We start from the raw sequence: 25,044 nt of genomic DNA, 5'->3' as shown, positions 1-25,044 counted from the left end.
GCGGCGCTCCTGCTGGCGATGCGACACGTTTACAACAAAGTCTTTCCTCTGGTTTGAAGATGCGATGAATCCGGGATCGGGTAAGAAATCAGGTAATACTCTTGTTCTAACCTTTGCTTCTTTCTAGGTGTTCCAGGTTCGAGGCGGGCGTGGCAGAAGGCTGGATGCTGCTGCTGGCACGGTGAACGTTATGCTGCTGGATGCAGAATAACGCGAAGCATGTGCTGCTCTTCGGGCGTGGTTTAAAAAGCCTCCAAAGTAGTCCCAGGTAGGTATTCCTCCTCGACCACACCCGAGTAACAAAATAGTCCCTAAGGTAAAGTAGTCCCTTCCAGGCCTCACATGGGCTTGGATCTTCTTGCAGCATGGTCTGCATCAGGTAAGTGTGCACCCATGAGCCTGGCGCCTATGGCGCCAGGACTGATGTCCCATAGACAGCCCCTAGCAGGGGTTGCTGAGTTTTCTCAAGGCAACATGATGCCTGCTCCCGGGGCTGATGGACGTGGTCTGGATGCCCGGGGGTATGCATCATGACAGTCTGTCTGCTATTCAGGCATGGTGTACTGCTAACAATCTCTACCTTAATGCCAGTAAGACAGATCCTTCTCATTGGGACCCCAGCTCCCTCCTTCCCTCCTACACTCTGACGGCCTTCCATGGGTCCCCTCACCTCACCCTCCTGTGTGGCAAAACATCTTGGTGTCATCTTCGACTCCTTTCTCTTTCGATCTCGCCTCACATCACAGACCTTGCCAAGAAGGCCCACTTTCAGCTGCACCTCCTCAGAGGCATTCTCCTTTCCCTCACCTTCCCCCAGAAACTCAATCTCTCCAGAGCTTTTGTCCTCTCCAGGCTGGACTACTGCAACAGCTTCTTCCTCAATCTGCCTAACTCCTCCCTTTGCCCCTTCAACTAATCCAGAATAGGGCTGTGAGACGGATCCTTGGCCTCAAGCTCAGGGAATGCATCGCTCCAGCCCTAACATCTCTCCACTGGCTCCCGGTTGCTGCGAGAATCAAGTTCAAGACCCTCTGCATCATCCACAAGGCTTTCTGGGGCCTGGGACTCTGCTACATCCAACTCTCTCTCCCTAAATACCTCCCTGCTAGAGCCCTTCTTTGTTCTAGTTCCAACTCTCTGCAGGCCAGATGCTTTTCTAAGCAGAGAGTGGGGGGTCGATCTCTCTGCTCTGCAAGTGCCTCCCTCTGGAACTGCCTCCCTGACCCTCTCAGACTTGAGTCGGATCTCCTTAAGTTCTGGAAGCTTCTCAAGACCCTCCTTTTTTCTTCCTCCTTCCCTCTCCCCCTCCCCTGCTACTGCCCCCCTCTGCCTCTTGACTGGCTGCCTGGTTCCTTCAAATTCTTACAGGGCTCCAAGCTCTCCTCGACCAGTCTATCCCTGCACTTGTCTTCCCTGACCCCCATGACCCCAACCTACACTTGCCCTTCCGAGCCCCCTCCCTGTGTGCTCCCTGTCTGGCTGGGCCTGCACCCCTTGAGCCCTTCCAGCCCCGCTTCTCGCACTTAGCTTGTGTACCTCCTTTCCAATGCACTCTCTGCATTCCCTTTTCTCTGTCCACCTGGCCTCCTCGGCACTCGGTTAACGCATGGATCGTTCCACCCTGAGCAGCACTTACCCTCCTCCACTCTCCCCCGCACTTCTTGTTACTGCACTTGCACGATCTAAATGTCACAAGGCCTAGTAGGAACGTTTTTGTCTTGTCATCCCTGCCCCTCCCCCTGCCTTTTTGTGGCTGGAAACACATTCTGTATGGGCACATTATAAATACAAATAAATAAATAAATAAATAAATAAATAAATAAATAAAGCTGATGGAACTGTAGTCCAAAACATCTGGAGTGCCAAAGGTCGCATCCCCTTGGGGTGGAAGAGGTACAATTACAGTTTGATCTGGGCAGTGGCTGAGCGTTTGTGTCCCACTTAAGGGCTTGTGGTCAGAACCAGATCGTGTTCACTGTGAGGAGAGCTCCAAAAATGTGGGCACAATATGGAAAAGGGTCTGGGTAGACTTGTAGCAGGAGGTTGCCATCAGTGGGGCACAGGGCCGTATTATGATATGGATTGGGACTTTTGCCCAAAGAATGTGTGTGCTGGGAAGAGAATATTAATTGATTTAAGAAGCTATTTCGGCCACAATACCAACATGTCTATTTTGCCCCTTTCATCATCAGACTGATTGGCCCTCATTACAACTCAACTCTTAACGCCTGATTACAAGTGTCCCTTTGCGGGTTGGTGTTTAACGCCTGCTTTTAGCAGGCGATAAAAATCCAACCCGCAAAGGGACTTTGGAGCTAATTACGGCACCGTAATTTACGGTGCTGTAAGTAGCGCCTTCCCCATCCCCATTATGCCCTATGGGGGCAAAAATGGGAATGGGGGAGAGCAAATGGTGAATGGGGAATTACCGCCCCACTCACCTTGGAGTCCTCCGCCAAGGTTGTAATGAGGGCCATTGTGTTCATCCAGAAATTAATACCCACCAGTCCCTTGGTGACATCAGAGAACAACAGGGTCTCGACCAGGCAATTCTGTATTTTGCCTCTGTAAGTGTGAAAAAGGATCCCTGTCTCTCTACCATGTTGTCCACAGATCTAGGTTATCCATGACTTATAGTACAGAATTAGAGAGACAAATAACTCAGTAGTGGACAATGTGACATCCAGTGTTCTTACCAGCAGCAGTTAACAAGACTGGAGCATAACAAATTAGTTACCATATGCAACGTTGTTGATGTGTTAATTTTCCTTGCACAATGTAACTTAAACAGGGCCACCAACAACCAACATCTGTTTTGCCAATTATAAACACTGTGAAACCTCAGTATGGATGCACAAGAAATCGCCACCCCTAAACCAAGAGGCTACAATGTATATTAATCACATTGACACTTCAGAATTTCCAAATAAAGAAATGCCTCATTGAGACAGCTGCAGCCACGCCAACATGGAAAATGAAACACGTTGGTTCAAAAGTACAACCTGTACCCAGACTAATACTGTTTTAAGTATTTTAATTAAAAGTTTGAGAACTTCAAGAATGTTCTAAATGTTGCTATTTCTTTGGTTATATTGTTTATGTAATTCTGCATATACACCCTGTTTTTGTGTAATTGACTCAAGACGACATCTGTTTGTGAAAGGTCTGAAAAATGTGACTGTGCCATCTGTTTTAGAGCCCAGTGTGGTGGGTCTCTATTAAAATGTAGTAACTCTACAATACCACTTAAATGTAAATGTATAGGAGAGGAAGCAATATATAATGCTTTTAAAAACATTCAATTTTGTGGCTTTAGGTACTAAAAGGTGGCACAGAGTGTGACATAAGAGATATATATTTTTTTCACATGGTTCTAGTTCCCTTAGTATGTTCATTATTTTTTCTATTATTGTTTGTTCATTATTTGTCTGATAGTATACATTTGGCCTCATTACAAGTGTTGCAATGCAGGAAAAAATATGGTAATTCCGTGACCGTCACTTTTACTGCAACACAAATTTACAAGTTTGCCGGTGGGGGTCACTGATTTACCTCCAGACAAGTGCTGGAGGTAAATCAGGCCCCCACCAGTGGAGAATAATAGCAATAATACTAGTGCCGGCAATACCAGCAATCCCCTCCATGTAGTCCTCTGGGACTCCATGGAATGGGGATTTACTGCCCTTTCCGCCACCTGTAATATCCCGGAAATTCCTTGATATCATGCAGTGGAAACAGTAGGTCAGTTTGCTGATATCCCGCCGGAATTACCAGGCAAACTTATAATGAGGCCACTGGGGCAGGGGTCAGCCCTAGGGGCACTCTACAGATTACAGTCCTGGTGGTAGAGATGAGATTGAGTAGAGATTTCTGATACTTAAGAGTCTCTGTAGTAGAAGGGGTGGCCAATCATATCAAAGGCTGAGAGGACAACAGGATGGAAAGACTGCCAGAGTTTGCTAAATCCACTGTGCCATCTCCATGAGAATGGACCAGGTAATTTTCTGCTTTTGTCCTGCCTAGTTTGCCCACTGGTTCTCTGTCAAACCATATTCCAGTGATTAATCAGGTAGGCAAATACTGCCAGAACGGGGAGTATAAGGCTATAGTGACCATGATTAGATAGTAATATTTTCAGTTGGTGTCTACATTCAAGGCTGAATCCAAATCTGTAATCTTTGTCCAGGGTCAAGCCTGGAAAATGTAATTTTGATGCACAGAACCACCATGTTCAAATAAAAACAACCATGCTTTTGAGGCACGGGCATCATAGCATATTCTTAATTCCCCAATAAATTCAAGGGCAGCACTATAAAAAAAAGGAATAAACAAATATGATGACCCGGTGATTGGGTGGGAGCTAACCCTTTGTAACCAACTCCTATCCAAGATCCTTTTGAAGGTGAAAAACTGGATGCCCAGCCATCAGAGTGGGATCACAATTGCATTGCTGCTTTCAACTCAAAAGGGTCAGCCTTGCAACAATCTTCAACCTCTCTGACAGCTGGAAGCCTTGCAGTGCCAGGTCTCAGCACTGACCATGAAGTGGCGAGAACACCGGCACTGAGATGGACCAGCAGCTGACTGAGTCTGGACACCTGAACTGCAGCTTCACCAGACTCTCGATTGAAGACAGAGCTGTGGCTAGCTGTGCCCCTGAATCAGGATGTGGCAGCAACCCTTTTCGTATAGTTTAAATTGGGGTCTTAATCACAGTGAGTATTACTCAAGACTGTTGTTCTTGTGGTATTTCCCTGATTGTGTTACTCCTAGTCTTACTTGATTATGTTACATTTTTCATCAGTAGTCATACAAAGCTATATCTAAGTGAGAGGCAAATCGAAGAACAAGTTACTTACCAACTGTAACATTCTTTCGATTGGATGTTCCTCCCACATATTCCTCATCTTAGATATATCCTTACCTTCAGCTTTGCTGCTTCGTTCCGAAGCAGCAAAGCTGAAGGTAATATCTAAAATGAGGAATACGTGGGAGGACACAATCCATTCGAAGAACAAGTTACTTACCAACTGTAATGTTCTTTCGATTGGATGTTCCTCCCACATATTCCTCATCTTAGATATATCCTTATCTTCCGAAGCAGCAAAGCTGAAGGTAAGGATATATCTAAGATGAGGAATATGTGGGAGGACACAATCCATTCGAATAATAGATATAGTAAACATTAAGTATATCAGATCATTGTAAAGATTGGTCAAAGGTGACATACCGTCCATAGTCTTGGTCTACGATCAAACTGACATTGTGATGCCCTGTGAGAGAAATGGGAAATAGTTATGCTTGTGTTAATATACATACCATAGCCATAGAAAGCAAACATCACCATGACATCAGGCCCCAAGTCTATATTTGCCTTATATTTCTAGTCACTTACTCATTTTCATGTTAAGTGGTTACCATCATTCTCAAGTGGTTATGGCCATTCCCAAGCTGTTGCCACCAATCTCAAGTGGTTACCACCATTCTTAAGTAATAACCACCATTCTCTAGTGGTTAGCACCATTCTCAAGTGGTTACTACCATGCTCACTGCAAACCTAATGATCTGTACATGATTCTCTGATGCAGTTAATATTTTGTCTTTATGGGACAAGACTCACATTGGGGGTTATTACGAGTTTGCTGGTATCCTAGTGGAAAATCTGCCAGGATACCAGCAAACTGTGTTTCTGTTGCCGCCACATAGTCCGGCGGAATTACTGCTGCATTACAAGGGGCAGAGTAAATCCCCATTTTTCAGAGTCCATTGGACCCTATGGGGTTTTTTCAGAGGAATTAATGCAGCAGAAATTCTGACGTGGTAGTTCCACCAAAAATGGACAGAAAGTCAGAGGATTTACCACCAGCTCATGGCAGGAGGTGAATTCTCTGACTTTCTGCCAAACTTGTAGTTGGGGCCGTGCAGGAATGCAGCAGTATGTGGTAATTCCAGTGCATTGTTTCTGCTCTGCCCAACTCGTAATTAGGCACAGTCTTTTTTTAATCTCAGACTCCACATCTGAGCGTTCTCTCCCAATCAACAATTACTGAATAGTTGGAAGTTGCAATTGTTTTCTGTGCTCTGGCTTAAAGGGTACATTCCATTAGGATCACTCTGGTAAACTTGACCATTAACTGAGGATAATCATCATTAATTAGTGTACATTAGCAAGAACACATTGCTTTCTTCAGACCCAGCACTGTATGAGTGGTGGCCAATTATACTCTCCCTGGTATCCTCCGACTCACCTTTAATCTTTTTCATGGCTTTGTTGCAAAGAACACATACAACTGTACTCTAATAGATGTGCTGAGATCTGAAGGCTTCTATGCTCAGGATTTTACATTTTTTGATCATTCCACTTCAGGAGTTCATTTTGAGACCTACCAATTAGCCATGCAGAAGAGCATAACCTGTGCCATATAAGGTTGGTCAGGTTCTTTCTAGATTTTCAGATCCTTCTGAACATGTGATCAGCTAAGCCTGGACCCTTCACCGAGTGCATGTGCTAAACTCGTTTGCATCTCCCCTTTTCACATACGTGCACCACAGAGATCTTCAAAGGAAGTGACCCCTCCAAATCCATCTTCACCATGAAGTTGCATGGAGTGCGCCAGTTTTTTTCTGGAAGAGATATTCCAGGGAAATCCATTTGAGGTGCATTGATGCCACTCACACCAGAAATTGTGGCAAGCATGGAATTCTCTGGCACCAACCCTTGTGGTGCAGCTTTTTAACATTTGCCACCTTGAAAATGACGTTGTAAAAGGGGCTCCACAAATACTTTCTTTGGCAGTAAAGATATATTATTTCAGTTAAATGGGTATCCCTTATGGGAGTTGATTTTTTACTTTAAAATATTTTTTCTTTTTAAGAAAACGCTGTTCTGTTTATTGATAACATATTCAAAAGTGTATATGGCTGCTAGGACCTGTGCCTGCAGAAGCCAGGGTCACAACATAAATGATGGGGCCCAATTCAAGTGGGTGGGGTAGATGAGACTACTGTTTGGTGAACAAAGGTATTGGGCCTCATTACGACTCAGGCGGTAAGGGGTTTACGGCAGCGTAAACAGCGCCGACCCTTACCGCCTGATTCCGAGGTCCCTTAGCGCCATGGCGGATTTAACACCTGCTTTTAGCAGGTGTTAAAATCCATGGCGCTAAGGGACCATGTTGTTAATTACGCCACCGTAATTTACGGTGGCGTAATTAACGCCTTCCCCACTCCCATTATGCCCTATGGGGCAAAAATGGGAATGGGGAAGGGTAAATGGGGATTGGGGACTTACCGCCCCTCCGACCTCGGAATGGGGCGGTAAGTCCGCCAACCACCATGGCGTAAACGTAGTTTACGCCATGGTGGTAAAGGTACGACCCAGGCGGTAACTTACCGCCTGGGTCGTAATGAGGCCCATTGTCAATTCTCAGTGGTGGGGCACAGACGCCATGCACTGCATTCATATTGAACAAAAGAGTTAGGAATATATAGTGCTAGCTCACGATTACAAGTGTAAGGAACTCATGGTGGCAATAGTAAAACAGACACAAGTGATCACAGTTCAAGGGTGTTTATTAACCTGTAACAATGGGTGAGATAAAAATCTAAACCTATATCTAAGATGGGAGCAAGCTACGACCATCAAATAATAATAATACAGTCCAAGTGGAGTCCAGTCAAACAAAAAGGGCCTATACTAAAAGAAAACAATTGCCAATCTTTAACGCTATGCTACAAAATAGTGTGGGATAATGTTCACAAGAAAAGAAAGAAGTGTTCACAAAATGTTAAGTCAGGATGTTATGACCGACGTCTCCCTTGCCCACGTTTTTAACATGGGGCAAGGCGGGACTCTTGAGCAGAGCACACTTCTGGGCTTCTCTGACATGAGCTTACAGTTCCTTTCAACAATATCAGGGCCTTCTGTGGCCAAGTCTCGTCTCTTTCACGCAAAGTCTGTTGCTTCAGAGCGCCTGATGTTCCATAAACAACAAAACAAAAGTTCCTTCAATTAATCTTGGCATCAGACGATTATTCTTCACCCTTGGAGCCCCTCAACCAGGCTCCGATCCTTCTTTCAACGCTAGCCTCCCTCAGTCGGGTTCACTACGGCCTTTCATTCAGAATATCATCATCTTGCATCATTCAAGAGTCTTAATGTCTTTTTGAACAATTATTCACTGTGGACATCCCTCGGTCGGGTTCACGCTTGTCAATACAATGTTCACGGGTGTAGTACTGTTCACCCTAATTATCAGGCATCCCTCAGCCGTATTCCCACTTGCCAATTTATCTCAGTTCACTTAGTTTTATCACAATGCGGGACTCGCTTCCCTTAGCCTTTCCCTTGGTATCCCTCCGTCGGGTTCACACTTGCCACAAGAACACAGTTTCACAATCTCATCAGAAAGCAGAGTTCACTTCCCCTAGCATTCTCTTGTTATCTCTCGGTCAGGTTCACACTTGCCAGAGTTCACAAAAATAGTCACTCTAGACCCCTTAGTTTCTTTTCTTACCCAAGTCTGGGTATCAGCCCCCAGTCAGGCTTTCCTTAAAGCACCCAGCCAGGCTTCACACAGTTCTATTAACACAAAGTTCTCAGCTGTGTTACTGGTCACCATAATTCGTAGGCATCCCTCAGTCGGGTTAAAATGTGCCCCAGTAACACAGTTCACTTTGATTCCTCCATGTGTCAAAGACTTTCAACTGTACTGGGTTTTGTTTGACCCTCGTATGACCACTTTGACACCTCCCGCCAGCCTCCCCTAAGGCCCCTTGGTTCATGTAGTTTCAACAAAAGGCTCCAGCCGGAGTTCTTCGAATGAGCACCCACGTTACTGCCGGACCACTTCTGTATCTGATCCTTAACTGGGTTTTCTTTAAAGTTCAAATACACATAAGTTCTTTGTTCATACAATGTTGTTGCTTGCAAACTTGGGTCCAGAACAGTTCGGTCTACTATCAGTTCTCTCAGACTCACCAGCTGTGCTGAACTCGTTGGCGTTTCTTGCCTCTGGAGTTAAGAACGGTACCACGGCCACAACCGCTTCTCCCCGCCCTGGCTATCAGTGCGGGAGGGCCCCATGTACCATTGACACCTGTCACACCATACGCCAAAACTGTAGTTCCCGGTCTTATAATCGTTTTCTTGAGGCTTTGCGGGTTTGGGTTGAAAGGGGCATGGGCAATTCCCTCCTTGTCGTCCTTTCAGGTCTTGCCACCTTTCTCCTCCGTTTGAAATGCGTGGAATAGCTGCCTCCTCGTACGGTTGGCCTTGCTCAAAGTGTGCTCTTGTGCTTTGCGTTTTATTCTATGGGGAAGAGAAAGGGCAGTCAGATGTGCATAGCCATCGGCAACTGCCTGACTCTGCCTCACCCTTGTGTTGGGACATGTCAGGTAAACAGCTCTGGTGTTAGTCCGTTGTCTTTCACGTGTGTGCCGGGAAAGGAGGGTGGGTAGAGTTTTTAATTATCTCACGGGGTAGGATGGGGAAAAGGTGTCATAAGGAAGAGGGTACCGCGTCTCACCCTTCGGTGTCCCACTTCCACTCCCCGAAGACCCCCATCCAGGTGATCCGCCCGCACTGGTCCACCCCCAGGAACTGGATCCAATAGCGATGGTCATGTCCTGGCCACCTGGATGACAGATCCCCATGGACTAGTAGGTCAGACACCTTAAGGTTTCTCACACAAGGCTGCATTGTGATGCACCCCACCTGCCACTGCTCATTGTTGACCTCCCAACAGTCTACAGGCAATACGGATTTAGAGAATTTTTTTGGGGAGCTTTGTGCATTAAAAATTTGGAAAGACGTTGATCCAGATTTGAGCATTCACTGTCTATGTAACTCAAAGAATTTCAATTATCACAGATTTGCTGATGTCTTTAAGGCAATGTTCAATCCCTAATGACAGAGGAAAGCACATTTCCTATGCATTCCAGGAACTGTAGCCTGACGATGTTGCCTTGCATGATGTTCAGTAAACATTGACGCATATGAATTTTTTTAATTGTCCTTCATGCTGGATCCTTCATGTTTCTAAATATTCTGAACAAGGGGGTTTTTTTCCCAATGTAAAGACCAATGAAAGGTGAAGGGCTGAGTCAGCCCAGTTCAGTGTTTTACTACAGGTGGCACAAAGATATCTGTAGTGAGTTGGTGCATCTCCCCTTCTATTCTGTGGAAATTCCAGACATCACCTATTTACAGAGACAATTTTTCTAAAAAACCCTTTCAGACCATCTGATAAACATTTGCGGTTTTAAAGAGGGAACCACAAAAAAGTCCTCTGTGTCCGGTCGTGCTCCCATGAATTTCACAGACCACAAGAGTCTCATTCCCTTCACTTACTAGCAAGAGAGAGACAGAAAGCAATGTAACCAAGAAGGCACTGACATTCTGAAACACATATAAAGCCACAGAACCACCACCTGAAGCTGCTACCATATTTATCCAATACTTTGCTGATCACCAAATTAAGTGTGCATTAAGGGGAAACTGAACATGCCCTGGCCATGATGAGGATGGGGGAGAAGCTTGGTGTTGCCACATACCATGATTTCAGTTTTAGTGGGGTTTAGGAGGTTCAGGAGGAGGTGGTTTGTGGTCATCCAGCGATCAATGCCGAGGAGGCAGGCTGCGAGGTCGGGCTGACAGTTGGGTTTTGAGTTGAGGAGTTTTAGGATGAATTGGGTGTCATCAGCGTAGTTAAAGCACAGGATATTGGCAGGCGGATTATTCCTGGGAGGGTGGACATATAGAGGTTGAACAGGAGGGCTGAATGGCATGCTCCTTGTGGAACACCGGTATTGACAGGTTGGGCGGCAGAAGCAAAGGTGGAGAGGCGGGTCATTTGTTTCCTATTGTTGAGGAAGGATGCTATCCACGGATTCCTAGGGAGTGGAGGCAGTCAAGGAGGATTGAGTGGTTGATTGTGTCAAAGGCGGCAGAGAGGTCTAGAAGGATTAGTGCAGCGCATCCTGCAGAGTCTGCGGTGTTATTAAGATCATCCCAGATTGAGGTCAGCGTGGTTTCTGTTCAGTGTCGAGGTCTGAAGCCTGATTGTGCAGGGTCTAGGAGATTGTTGGATTTGACAAAGGCATTTAGTTGGGAGTATGGGGTTCGATCGATGAGTTTAACAAGGAACCTGGTGTTTGAGATGGGGCGATAGTTTTTGGGGTCGAGAGCGTAGAGGGAAGTTTTTTTTAGAAAAGGCTTGACATGAGCAGTTTTGAAGGCGTCGGGGAAGATTCCCGAGGAGAGGGAGTCATTTATGATGGTTCTTACGTACTCTCCTGCACAGGTGGATGAGAATATTTCTTTGAGGATTGAGGCAGGGGGGATGCAGATGGTTTCCGGGCAGAGAGAAGTTTGAGAAATTGGTCTCTTGATATTGGTGTGAACGAGTCGAAAGTGGGATGGGTTGTAGTTGCTGAGGCAGGCGGGGGGGTTACTGGTGGGGCGCGTGTATTATGTGGTGGGAACATGAGGGCCAGTTTGTTGTTGAGAGAATTTGTTCTGTCGAGAGCAGTGGTGTAGAAGTGGAGAGAGAGTGAGTGGCAGAGGGACTGAGATGGGGTCGATTGGGTGGTGGTACAAGTTGGTTTGGTGAATTCAGAAATTATTTTGTGGAGTTCCTTGCTGGGGCTTTCACAGTTGAGAATTCGAGATTTCTAGTGGACTTTTTTTTCTTTTTGGATTTCGGCTTTGTAGTGGCAATGGTGCCGGGCCAGGGTGGATCTACACAGGTTGGTTTTATCTTTCCGCCATTTGCATTTAAGGGATTTATACAGTTGTTTTGTAGTCTTTAGTTCTGGTGTAAACCATCTGGGATAAGGGCCACAGTGAGCAGAGGATTGGCAAGTGGGGGTGAGTGGGATTAATGAGGTATTGAGCCATGAGTCAAAGGAGTCGACGGTTAAGGGTTTGTTATGTGTGGTGGTTGATGGAGGAGTTTAGAGCAGCGCGTCGGCTAGGTCAGGGAGGATTTTTAGTTTCTTCCAGCATTTGCGTTGATTTGGGGGTTCTGGCTCAAGTACGGGGAGGGGGGCGGGCAAGCGAATGGTGAAAGGCACAATTAAGTGATCAGACCAGATGATAGGTGTAGGGGGGCTTAGATATATCTGGTCGTGGGAGCTAAAGATGGCATCAAGGGTGTGTCCTTTGGTGTGAGTTGGGCCGTTTATGTGAAGGCAGAGGTTAAGCGCATCTAGGCAGTCGACCAGCGAGTGGGTCATGGGGTTGGTGGGAATGTCCAGCCAGATATTGAAGTCCCCAATAAGAGTGAGGGTGGGATGGTTTATTTGGATGGTGGCTATCGAATCACAGAGGTTGCTTGAGAAATGTCTTTCATAGCCAGGGGGTCTGTAGATGATTAGGAAGCTGTGGGAGAACGTTGGGGGGAGGATAGTTTGACGAGAAGCGATTCGCAGGAGGGGATTCTAGTCTGGCAGTCAGTGATTGAGGCGGAGAAGTGTGACTTAAAAACGTTGCTACTCCTCCTCCTCTAGATGGTCGATTGAGTGGGATGAGGGAGTAGTCCAGGGGGAAGGCTTCATGGGCGATAGGGGCAAAGTTGTCGGAGAGCCAGGTTTCCGAGATAAAGATTAGGTCTGGTTTGTCTGAGGCGAGGAGGTCAAAGATGCTGTGTCTGTTTTTTGCTACAGATCGGGCGTTAAAAAGGATGCATATTAATTTGGTACGGGGGTGTTGAGGTGGTTGTAGGGGTGGTGGTGGGGAGGAGTGGGTGGGTGGTTGGAGGGGTGGTGGGGGTGGGCGGTGTTGGGGAGTGAGCGGAATTCGGGAGGTGAGAGAGGCGGGTTGGTCGACGGTGGTGGGGAAGAGTAGGCGGGCGGAGGAGGTGGGTGTGGGGAGGATGGGGTTGGACAGGTGTGTGATGGTGGTCGGTTGGGAAGACTGATTTGGGGCTGGGAATTCATGGATGAAGCGTAATGGATTATGGTTTCTAGATGTGGCGGTTGGTGAAAATTCAAGGGAGAGGGGTTCGAAGCAGGGTGAGGAGGGGGGAGGGTGGTGATGGTGGAGACTGAGAGATTGAGGTGCAGAGCCGAGACAGGAGGGGCGTGGAGTAGTGGGAGATTGTAGGAGACCATGTTCGTTTCCTTTTTTCCAGGGTTTTTAATGCAGTCGGTGTGTGAGAGGGTAGGGGGGTCAGAGGGCGATGGGGATGCTGCCACTGTTCTTGCCAGTGTGAGACGTGCAGTTTTTATGGAGGGCAAGAGAGGAGGTCGGTGGAGGATGTGAGAGGGAGTTGACGCGAGGAAAGGGCAGGGGGTGGTGGCGGGATGAGGTGGGTCTGGGAGGGTGGGTGATCGGTTCGTTGGTGGGGCAGAGGTTGTGGGCGTGCTGGGGGGTGGGCGGGTATAAAGGTTGGGAGAGACAGGGGTTTTAGGATGGTCGGAACGCCATCAGGTTCCACTGGCTTGATGGTTGGATAGGGGGTTGGGTGGGAGCGTGGTGGAGGGTGGGGTGGGTTGTGATTTGAGGGTTCTTCTGGCTTGAGAGTGGGATAGGGGGTGGGCTGAGAGTGTGGTGGAGGGCAGTCTGCAAGAGATCTAGCCATAATGTTGAACAAGATGTTTGGAGAGACCTATCCAGAATGCGGAACAAATGGTCTTGAAGAGATCTATCCAGAGTGAGGGAGAGACCTTCCCTGAATTGAAACAAGATTGCCTGTTCCAAATGCCAACGTTTAATAGAGTCTAGGAGAGATCTATATGGTATGTGGAAAACCTGAGGTTGGCAGGTGGTTCCAACAGTACAGCGAGAGAAGCTGAAGAAGCCGTGCAGTGGAGTTTGGAAACCTGAGGTGCAGAAGGAGGGCATAAATGGGAAGTCTGACCCCGAGACCTAGGAGAGGCCTTAGAGATGTATCATGGGAGCAAGAAGTCCAAAGAAGGGTACATACTGTGAGCAAGATCTGGAAGAATCCTTCCAGGAAAACTTTGTATTTTTGTTGCATACAGTTGGACATTTGTAGATCAGCTTTGGAACTCTTTTGTTGGCCACAAGTAGGGACATTTTGGTTTAAACATGTTAAGCCCGGAGACTAAGGGTTTGATAGAATTATGTTTTAGATCATATTGTTGCCCACTTATTGGCCCATTGCTTTGCAGGATAACGTGCCCTTAAATGGGCAAGGAATATAAATAGGATATACACTTTATGATTTTGTGTTGGTGAACCTAGAAAACCCCACTTTGTGTTGCTCAATCCCAACACAGTTTTATTAGATGCCCCTCTTGTTCCTGTAGTCATTTGGCATAACCCCTTTCCTGATTTAACACAGAGCAAACCATGTTTCAAGCCTGTCCCTTACCTGTGTCACACTTATCATTGCTGAACCTCACCACATATCCAAGGCAAATGCATTACTTGCTGCGCTATCACACCAGTGTAAAAATACAGTTCTAATGAGCAGCCACTGACCTGCGCTATATTACAGGGCATTGTCTTGCTGCCACTGCTTTGAATGCTTTGTCACAGATGCCAGACAACATCATTTATTTTCAAATGTGTTTATAGTAAGCAATTAGTGGTAAAAAAATAATTGTGCATTAGTTACAGGTATGCATTTTGCTTACTTGTTGGATACTGTCAAAATAAGCAAGCAAAACAATCAAGTCAAACAACTTAACAACAGTTCTCCACGCATGTCAACTGGGTCTTAGTGGTATCCGCTCTGTGGTCATGTCCGGGGCAAATACCAACAATATACCAATCCTACATAGCAGGGCCATGGTAACCAGATTCCACTCAGTCTGGGAGTGTTGGATTATTAGAGCTGGCGATAAGGCAAAAAAAGAAAGTAAGTGGCTTATCATCTAAGGGGTGAAACATATCCCATACCAACTGCTTCCATGACTCATAAGTTCCACCCGAAGCCGCGTCTAGGTTCTGTGCCGACCTGGCCCACACTCTGGTCTCCGCCTCAGCCCAAGTTTCAAAGTCCCTAAGCCAGCGTGAATATTATGGACCCCCAGCCAACTTTCAGGACATGGCAATGCAACGCTTAACAAGGATACATGCCATATCCATAAAATTAATGATGTGCTTGTGTTTACTATTTCTCGGGTATGCATATAGCAGGCACTCCAATGGATTCCAGGAATATCTTGTGACCCCAGCCTTCCTACATGCCTGCTCAACCCAGGACCAAAGACCCTGCACCGTAGCACAACGCCGAAACATGTGTATCAGATCGGCCCCATCACTCCGACACCAGGGACAGGTTTACTGTTCACCTTTATTAAATTTGGCCACTTTACTAGGTGTCATATAGGTGCAGTGAAGCACATTTATTTGGAACAAATTGAAGCAGGCATTCCTGGACACACCCTTGGGAAACCTGAGAATACGTTCCCACTCCTTCTCCCCAATCTTTGCTCCTAGGTCTGGTTCCCAGCATGTTTTTAGCTTGGAACTCCAGGGATTAGGTCTATCCAATACAGTCTAGACACCGGTCGCCAGCCATCCTCAAGAGAATACATTAAGACCAACAGCACCGTTGCCACTGGTATCTCCGACCACCCAGACCGTTTTTGTTTAGCCACCCCGTTATTCTCATATATCACAGGAACTTCCCACCAGGAAGTCCAGTTTGCTCAATTATAGTGTCCAGTTCTTTAAATTTACCATTTTTGAACATGTCGCCCCAGGTAGAGGCTCCTCAGCCCTCCCAACATCATGCCACTGCGTTCATCTCTGTTCCTGCATACATCCGCCACTATCGGTACATTGGATCTCTGTTCCTGCATACATCCACCACTATTGGTACATCGGGCGAGTAAGGGCAGTCTATCTTCAATAATTTCTCTATGCCACACCTTCCTGCCCAAGCTGATTAGTAAGGGTATAGTGTCCAGGCAATTCAATGGTAGCCATATCACTTCTCAGAGGCGGGCAGGGGCCACCAGCTGCTGTAGCAGTAGCGACTCAGATGTAACCTCATCTGACAGCCATTTCGTCACATAACTAAGTTGTGCCGCCAAGTAGTAACATTCCAGATTCTGGAGCTGCACACCGCCCTCCTTATATGGTAAGCTCAGCTTTGCTAGGGAAATCCTATGACGAGATGGGCCCCACAGGAAACCCCACACCAGAGAGTCCAGTAAGCGGAAGAAGGAGACATTTATATAGTGGTGGATAATGGTAAAGAAGTACAAGAATCTAGGCAGAACAATCATCTTTATAATCACTACCATCCCATCCGCGAAAGTGGGAGCCTAGACCAAAAGGACATTGACCTTCTCAACCCTTGTATCACCCAACTGTGTTGCGTGTGTGTATGCCTTCAGGCGTGTGCATGATGTGTACACCTAAGGATCGGAAGGCACCCACTTGCCACCAGAGCCCCAGAGCCTCAGCCTCGACCCCACGAAGTTCTGCCAATGGAAAAATGCAAGACTTCTCTCTATTAAAAGATATCCTGGACAATTTAGCAAAGTTGTCCAATACTTTCATGATTATTGGTAGGTTGTGTTGCGGCTCTCCTATATACAGCAGGAGGTCGACGGCATACAATGATATTAAGTGTCTAGTGCCACCAACCCAAATGCCGGCCTCTAGAAATTCTTGGCCTATGTAGACCACTAGGGGCTCTAGCACCAGTACATACAGCATGGGTGATAGCGGGCATCCCTGTTGCGTTCCCCTCGAATGTCCCACACCACTGACACCTGCCTCCCAGATTTGACGCTGGCAGTCGGCGATGTGTATAGGATCCTCACCCATCTTATAAACTGTTCACCGAACCCAAATCCCTGCAGTGCTGCAAACAGCCATTCCCAATAAAGTGAATCAAAGGCTTTAACCCCTTAAGTGGCAGGCTATTATTGAAGTATATGCAAAAAGGGACGAGCATACTCGTCCTTAGCAGTTTAAAGGTTAATCACATCTAGCGATACTATCACGCACTGGTCAGGGCATTCATTGGTCTGTGCAATCATGTGTTGCAGTCGGCGCAAATTCAGGGTGGTGCTTTGGCCTGGAATAAAACCTGTCTGGTCGCTATGTATCAGGCCGCAATCACTCTGCGGAGCCGCCCCGCCAATATCATTGTCAATACTTTCATATCATTACTGAGCATTGACAGGGGCCGATACGATTCTCATTTATCCGTGGGCTCCCTGGTTTAGGTATCGGGACCACCAGGGTTTCCCGCATGCTTGCCGGGAGTGCACCATTAGTGTAGGCTCCCTCAAAGACTTTGAGAAACACGGACTAGTGTCGAGTTATATGTTTTGTAAAATTCAGGTGGAAGTCCATCACTTCCCAGAATTCTGCTTATAGCAAGTGAAGCAATCGCATCACGCACTTCTTCTACAGTGATGGGTTGGACTAATGTGGCCTGCTGTGCGTTCTCTAGCTTGGGAAGCGCCATAAGCGAGAGGGTCTCCATTAGATCCTCTTGGGGAACCTGCTCTTCATGACTGTACAGCTGGGAGTAAAACCTAGCAAAAATATTGTTGAGTCCAGATTGTGTCCTGCATATACTCCCATCTTCCTCACGCAACGCAGTGGTCAGGTGCCTGGGGTGTTCCTGCTCACACAGCCGCGATAACAGCCTTCCCGGCCTATCCCGCTTAGCATGTGCTCTGGTGGTTCTTGAAACATCATCGAATTTGTATAACCTTTCAAGCGCCTCAAGGCAGCGGTACTGGGTTTTAGCCAGCTTCTCTTCACTCGATTGCAGACCCACATTCTGGGCCTCGGATCTCATCTTCTAGAGTTTCCAGTTCCACCCTCAGCGTTCTTCTGATACCCCCAGCACTAGCTATTACATCTCTCCTGACCACCACCTTCAGGGCTTCCCACACAGTGCCCCACTCCTTAACGCTGCCCACATTATGTCGTAGAAACTCTACTAGTGTCGTCTGCAACTTGTCTCTAAAGACTTGGTCAATCAGTGCATCCGTTGGCATATGCCACATCGGAATGGGGGGGTCTTAGGCTCCCTAGATTCCAAGCAACCACCAGAGGGGAGTGGTCTGATTTTGTTCTCCCCAAATACTCAGCCCCACACATATCAGCCATCTGACATCGTTCAACAAAGATGTAATCAATCCTGATGTGCAGGGCATGTGGTAAAGAATAGTAGGAGTAACCCCTACCCTCAGGGTTCAGTTCTCTCCATACATCCACTAGATCCAGGTTGGTCAGTGCCACATTATGTGCAGTAGAGGCAGACGACGGACCTCTCTGGGGAATAGAGGATCTGTCAAGCACTGGATCCCTAACACAATTACAATCACCTCCCCATAAGAAGAAGCACTTCCTATGATGTGTCACCCGGTAACAAAATGTGTGAACGTGGGATGGAATGCCATGATTCGGGAAATAAGAGTTAACTATGCACACCTCAATGTGGTCAATGTAACCCCACAAGATGAGGTACCTCCCTTCCTTGTCTGCCTCCATCTCCAGCAGCTGGAACGGCAAAGTTTCATTTATCCAAGTGAACACTCCTCTAGCATATTTAGAGTATGGCACCCCATACCCATCCCCCCCAGAGCTCACGGACCCTCTCCAGTTCCTCGGTCGTTAAGTGGGTCTCCTGAAGCAGGGAAATGGATATCTTACGTGTCAGGAAAGATTTCACCCTATTCCTATGTAATTACATGTCCTAACCCACACACGTTCCAGGTTAATACTTTAATGGGGGCCATATTCTAGGTATCTGCCTACCCGCCTGTGCACAACGTCATCAACACCTCCCGCCCTTTCATAATAGACCTGAGATCCTGCGTCCGCCTTCAATGCTTCACAACCCAGCTCCCACCCGACCAGTTAAACCTTATGAATAGCATACGAACCAGAAAGCGTGGAGGACATAAAACCAATAACACAACAAACCAAACAATATTACTCGCCCAGCTACTGCACGGTGTGTACAGTGCTCGGTCATACCCGTATTATTAGGGCCTATCCAGGCCACCATGTGTCGGGCAATGGGTGCTAGCAAAGGGCCAGCCACCCACCTACGCGTAGAGCGTTCCAACAAGGCCATTAGTGGGTAATCAAACGTTGCCCCCATCGTATGCAAGGTTATTTGTTCAGACAGACATAGATTTCGCATATCACACACAGCACAACAAGAGTCTTAGAATCAAATGTATCAGGTGCACCATTCTAGAGGGTGACCATCAGGCCATAGTCGCAAATCCCACGCCCCTCTTTTCCCAGGTGGTTCTTTACATCAGTTAATGCTACGTGGGATGCCCGGGTATCGCAACTTCCAAACTCATGTGACCTATCTCAATAATGGCACACATGGGATCAAGTGTTAGGTTCGTCTCTGCTAGCAAAATTGTTGTGTTCCAACTACATGTCAGCAGCTTCAGGTGTTTCAACAAAGTGTGCCCTGCCTTTATAAATTAATTTGAGCCTTGCAGGATATATGAGCAGGTATGTAGTATTGAGGTGACTGAGTCTCGCCTTGACCGGCCCTCTGCACCTCCGGTGTGTAGTCTGGGTATATGGTGACTTTAGAGTTGTCTCTGTGGATCTAAATGCCTTCCCTGGAGTGTTTCAATATCACCTCCCTATCACAGAAGTTCAATATTTTTACAATGACAGGTCTGTGATGACAGCCCAGTGGGTGCCGCTTCTGTAGCAAGCGGTGAGCACGCTCAACCGCAAAACCTTGCGATAAGTTCCCAGGTCCTGCTTCCTGCAGTAATAAGTTCTCAACATACTGAGTAGGGTTTGAACTCTCGAAGCCCTCTGGAAGACCAAGCAGCCGTTCATTGTTTTGTCTGGCCCTCCCTTCGGCATCCTCAGCCCGCAACTCCAAAGCAGTGTTCCTTCTCTCCAGATCCTGAACCCGAGTCTCTAGGTCCTTTGTAGAGTCTCTCGTTTCCTTCAGCTCCTTCTCAGCCGTCGTAACTCTTTCGGCTAGTTGTCGCACATCCTGTCGTAACTACTGAATGTCTACCTTGACCTCATCTATTTTCGTCTCTAATGAGGATCTCAGCGCAGCTATTGCATCCAGTACCAGATATTCCTGTGAGCCTGCTCCAGATACACATGCCTCTGTTTGCATTGCCGGTGCACTGTTTGAGAGTTCACAGGACTTACCCGTATAAGCAAACAAGTAGATAATTGTGGCTTTACTTTTACCCTTAGTCTGGGACATTATTCCAAGTGAGGTCAAAGCAAACGTGGATTCAGGCTTCAGCAGAAATCCAGGCGCTCAGCCGGCAGCAACAGGAATTCCAGGAACCACCAGACAAGAGGGCCACCCAGTGCAGTCTCCAGCCCCCACGTGGACTGCTATGCATGCTCCCACTGACCCAGCAATTGTAGCACAGCAGCCAGCAGTGACTAGAATCGTATCTTGGTCAGCGCAGGGTATACTCAGCAGTGTAACAATTGAATATTAGCTCCGTCACAATGCAACACTTCCTTCTCCATTCTCAAGGTGCTATACTATAGGCATCAGCTGGTCAGAGATCAGGAGATCAATGTTTGCCATCAGGTCTGTTGCTTGCCATAAGCGAAAGTGAGTCCACTCCTCCCAGTATCTGGGGTGCTGATAGCCGTGAGTGACAGATCCTAACATCCAAGACTCCAGAGATTGCCAGTCACATGATAGCCAGGTGTTCCCCCAGTCCAACCTCCCGCTCTGCATATCTACCACCTCAAGCGGCTGCTGGGGAAGTCTGTGAAATCTCACTGTGCGCACACCTCTTCCCTGCACCTGTACGCCCTTTGTCAGCACGATCAGGTGCCTTCACCTTATGACCAGTCCAGGGCCCCAGGCCCACACACGTCCAGGCCCTCAGTCTTATAAACAGCACTCGCCTCACACCAAGCACGCAATACGTGTGCTACCCAGAGGCCCAGTCGTCGCAACAGAGTAGAAGCAGTCCCGCTCCTACCTTACTTGTCTTTCATACAGAGCAGGTGTGCAGGATCAGTACCACCCATCAACCACACCACAGGTGTCCTGCTACTACCTGGATCCCACTCACATCACTTGCAGTCTCAGCATGAGGAAGGTGCAATGCCCGCTGCACTGCCAGGTGCCAGGTCTCCAGCTAACGTTCAACACTTACATAGCTTGTTATGGGTCACAGCGAGGGCCTTGATAACGCTGCCGCCAGCTCCAATCACCAGGGGTAATTCAGGTGGAGTGGGTTCATATGGGGGGAGAACTCTAATTCCACATCAGGCAGGTCTGCAGCGTAGCAGTATTATTTCAGTCCCCTGCCGTGCCTGCTACGGCACGTCAGGTCTTTCAAGGAAAGTGGCTGTCACAAGTCGCTCTTACCCGGGCCGCTGCTCAAGCACTGGGCGTCAGCCGGCATGCCCTCGCCCCGCTACAGGTCCCAATTCGATCCTCGCCAGAAGATAAGCGCCCAGTCAGCTGTGCATATCTGCTCGCCGCCTCTCCGTTCAGGCATCCGCCGGCACCAGCCCGCCAGCTCTGCAGGCAGGACAGCGCACAGGCGAAGGCACAGCATATACCTCCGTCCGGCATGCGATTTTCATGAACCAGCCAGCAACCTAGGTATCCCCCAGTAGTGGACACCCCAGAGAATTACTTAGCAGACAGGCCACGGAAGGTGTGGAGTGCAGCGCGGCAGTGTCTGCGCCCCTCCTCCTCCTTCTCACTGTGACGCCGCTCTGGCCGCCATCTTCCTCCTCATGGGCCAGTTTTCCAGCCGCTTGTTCTCCAGCAAACCAGTCTGATTTAGGTCAGGACAACGCCTCCCAGCAGGACGCTGTTATACCCTGCAGGTTGATGTCCTTGCATGCGGTTAGATTTACCTATTACCGCCGAGTAGCAGGATCAAGTAAGGATCACGATGGAGCTCTGTAAATTCACAGCCTCACCACATGGGCTCAGGCCACGCCCCCCAGATGCCAGACAATATAATGCTTGCAATCTTCCTTACATGTTTCAGGTTTTTACATTTGAATGAAATGGAAATAAAGCAATTCCTTTTACAAAGTTACATTGATAAAGCCAGTACAAGATGGCATAGAAAAAGGCAGGACACATGTGAGAGGACCGTCATTTCATTATTTAGTACCTTTGTGTACATCTGTTGGACTAAAATGGATCCCCTTTGCGGCTTCACTCATAGCAGAAGTAGCCAAGTGATGGGATTGCTAATGCTAATGCTGGGACCCAGCAACACTCTAAGTCCCCTCCCTCTGGAGCCTTCTAACCTTAATATGTAAGCCTTCTAATAGTATCCATATATTTGAAACCTATTACTGTAACTACTTTTTGTGCAGCGCTCTGTTGCTTCACAGCTAGATGTATCTCATATAAAAACCATTATGCACATACAACCATACTTTTGGGAATAACGATGAGACCTTTTTTGATCCCTATGCATATCTCCTTTCTTTACAAAACCAATGTTCTTAACGATGAGGGTTTTCCTTAATTTTTTATGTTATGTGTATTGCTCCTTTGTTCGCCTGCGGAAAGTGTGATTTTGCTAGTGGGCGACCACTGTAACATCTCTACGTACAAAGCTTCTGCAGTGTTATGCAGAATTATATGCAGTACCCTTTGGGAACACCACACACAATTAAGACTACAAGTGACAGTACAATTTCACCGTTGGTACAAGCCTGTACTACACAGTTAAAGTGGTAGCAGTAGCGGAGCAGCCAGACTTATCTCAAGAGTGAGTGAGCAGTATCAAATAGTTACACAAAGGACATCAATTACTATGATTCAGGCAAACACTGACTCAAGGTTTTCAAGTAAAAGAATATACATTTATTTCACTCTTGAGTTGTATAAGATTACACTATTATAAGCAGTCTAAAAATCACACTCGTAATACACCACACCACTTCCCTTAAATTCCAGACAAGTTAAGGTCACAAAATGAAGTGGGAGCAAAATGTCACTCCAGAAATTTAAAAGGGAGGGAAAGACAAAAGTTAACAGAAATGGATCCACACCAACAGGTAAGTACTCAGGGCAAGCGAACAAGAGAGACTACAATGGTAAAATCAGACAGAAAAGGCTTAGTGCCAAAGTCAATGGTTCAAAAGTCTTTTGCTCAAGAAAACAAAGTTCAGGGTAGTCCGCGGTAAAGTTTGTGGCGCGGTTCCGGACGAGGTTGGTTGGTAGAAAAGTTAGTTCAAAGAGAAGAGAAGGACAAGCCCTCTGGTTGGAGAAAGATTTCAAACACTTTCACCGTGGCTGAACGAAACGCACAACCGGATTTGCACAGTACCTTAAAACGGAGAGGGAGCTGTAGCTGAGGCAGAAGTTCCTGGTAGTTCCTGCAGGCTCACGGTTCCTGAGGGGACTGTCGGACTGATCAGAAGTAGGAAGACCGGAGGGTACTGCACTACCCAGGGAAGAAACCAGCAGCAGATCAAAGCAATTTATAAAAGGTGCGCTCTTTAAAACCCAAGCAGGGTCCGACCTTCCTGGCTATCCAGCCCACTGTAGCTCTGTACAGCGAATTCGACCAGAGGAGGGGTCCTGGCTTGAGGTTTGGGTGAACTGGTTGGTCCCACCAGCTCAAGGGAAGAAGTGTCCTGGAGGATCTTCACTGTCGTTGTATTCTGGAGATTCGGACCTGCAGCAGGGCTTCACCGGGTGGTTCAGTCATTGTAGGGGTCCTCTTCTTCCAGTTCCTTGTTGGTTCTTTCGTTCCAGTGGCGACTCTGCTCTTCCAGTCCCAGAGACCTGCTTTTTATGCAGTTTCCCCCCATTCATACAGCCTGGCTGTCAATCATACAGCAGGGTAGCAGGCTTGGCAAGGCCAGTCCCATTAGCCAATCAGACAGGAGTGCGACTTGGGTTGCCAAGGTAACCCATGGCAGGGGTCCTAAAACCCCTCCCTCACATCCTGCCTACCCAGACTCTCAGGCACCTAAAGGAGGGCTTCTGTGTGGCAGCCCGCAAAAAGGCGATGAACAAAGGGACCAAACCTGGTTTGGCGTGCAGAGTAAAACATGAGAAAGGCTTTAACAAAAAGAAATGGTGAATAAACCCGGCCGGAGCCAAAATAAAATGTATTTGGTCAAGCGGGTTTATGTTTGAGGCTAATAATGGCCTAAAACATTACCACATTTATGTAAAAAAATTGCGGTAGAAATGTTAGGGTAGATACCACTGCCATCAGCCACGTCTTAATGTAAAGGAAGCAAAACAATGTCCCAAGAGGCACAGACAAAAAGGGATAGGAATTAACCCTTTCCAATACTCCATGGAAGATGGGGTGTACTGGGTCTGTGGTTTAAAGTGACTAAGGTAAAGTTAATGGCAACTTTACCCTTTTCTGGGGGACTGTAGTCAGCCCCAGAAAATAGAGTCGGTGGGAAGTCTAAACGACAACCGTGTGTCACTGCACTGAAGGTGCTGTGTGACAATAAACATAAACATAAACACACATGAAAAATATGGTGCCCTGGAGTAGGTGAGGCTCCAGTGCCCAAGATCACACAAAAAGTAGAAACACACATAGCAAAGCACATGTAAGAGTGGGAAAGAAAGGCTCACACTCTTACCAGGTGAAAAAATAAATCCTATAAATCCAGCAAAGCTGCTGAGGGACTCAGTAGGTAAGGGAAATCAACCATTCATGACAACTCTCCCTACCAAACCCCCGCCCCCACAGAACAAGAGTCAGGCACTTGCACCCCACCCACCCGAAGCTCCCGCACCTCTCAAAGCATCTAGCAGAGGTACCCATGTCCACCCCCACATACCCACAAGTGTAAGTAACACTGCCATGTTTATTCAGTTCTGTTGCCTTGCGCAATCTTGCTGTAATTCAGCATGAATTGTTTGTACTGCTGTTTATTTTTATATATGTTACTTGCCAAATCATATCAGTGATATAGAAAACTGTTATCTAGTTATTTATTTATTTTGGCATTTTTAGAGTGCGCAAAACCCTCAGGCATCAAGGCGCTTGTTAAGCGAGGGGGAGCCGGGAGGGGGTGGCAGGGAGAGGGGAGCAGGGGATGTAGTTGCAGTTCAAGCCAGGCACATAGTTGTTGGCAGGAATGAAGTTCAGCTGTTAACTATGAGGCCA

At 47.3% G+C, this 25,044-nt stretch overlaps 1 protein-coding gene across 1 annotated transcript in view; it reads right to left on the bottom strand.

Moving 5' to 3' along the window:
• Nucleotides 1–25,044, bottom strand: part of LOC138498335 (fibrocystin-L-like) — a 94,757-nt gene that overhangs the window by 15,693 nt on the left and 54,020 nt on the right. The window contains exon 6 of the mRNA XM_069622134.1: nt 5,231–5,273. Within this exon, the coding sequence (XP_069478235.1) occupies nt 5,231–5,273 (43 nt within the window). The remainder of the gene's footprint in view (nt 1–5,230; nt 5,274–25,044) is intronic.

This window comes from Ambystoma mexicanum, chromosome 5q (genome assembly GCF_040938575.1).
Source record: "Ambystoma mexicanum isolate Mex_15411 chromosome 5q, UKY_AmexF1_1, whole genome shotgun sequence".
Lineage (NCBI taxonomy): Eukaryota > Metazoa > Chordata > Amphibia > Caudata > Ambystomatidae > Ambystoma > Ambystoma mexicanum.
Note: the sequence above shows the minus strand (reverse complement) of the source record. Positions and strands in the feature narration are given on the sequence as shown.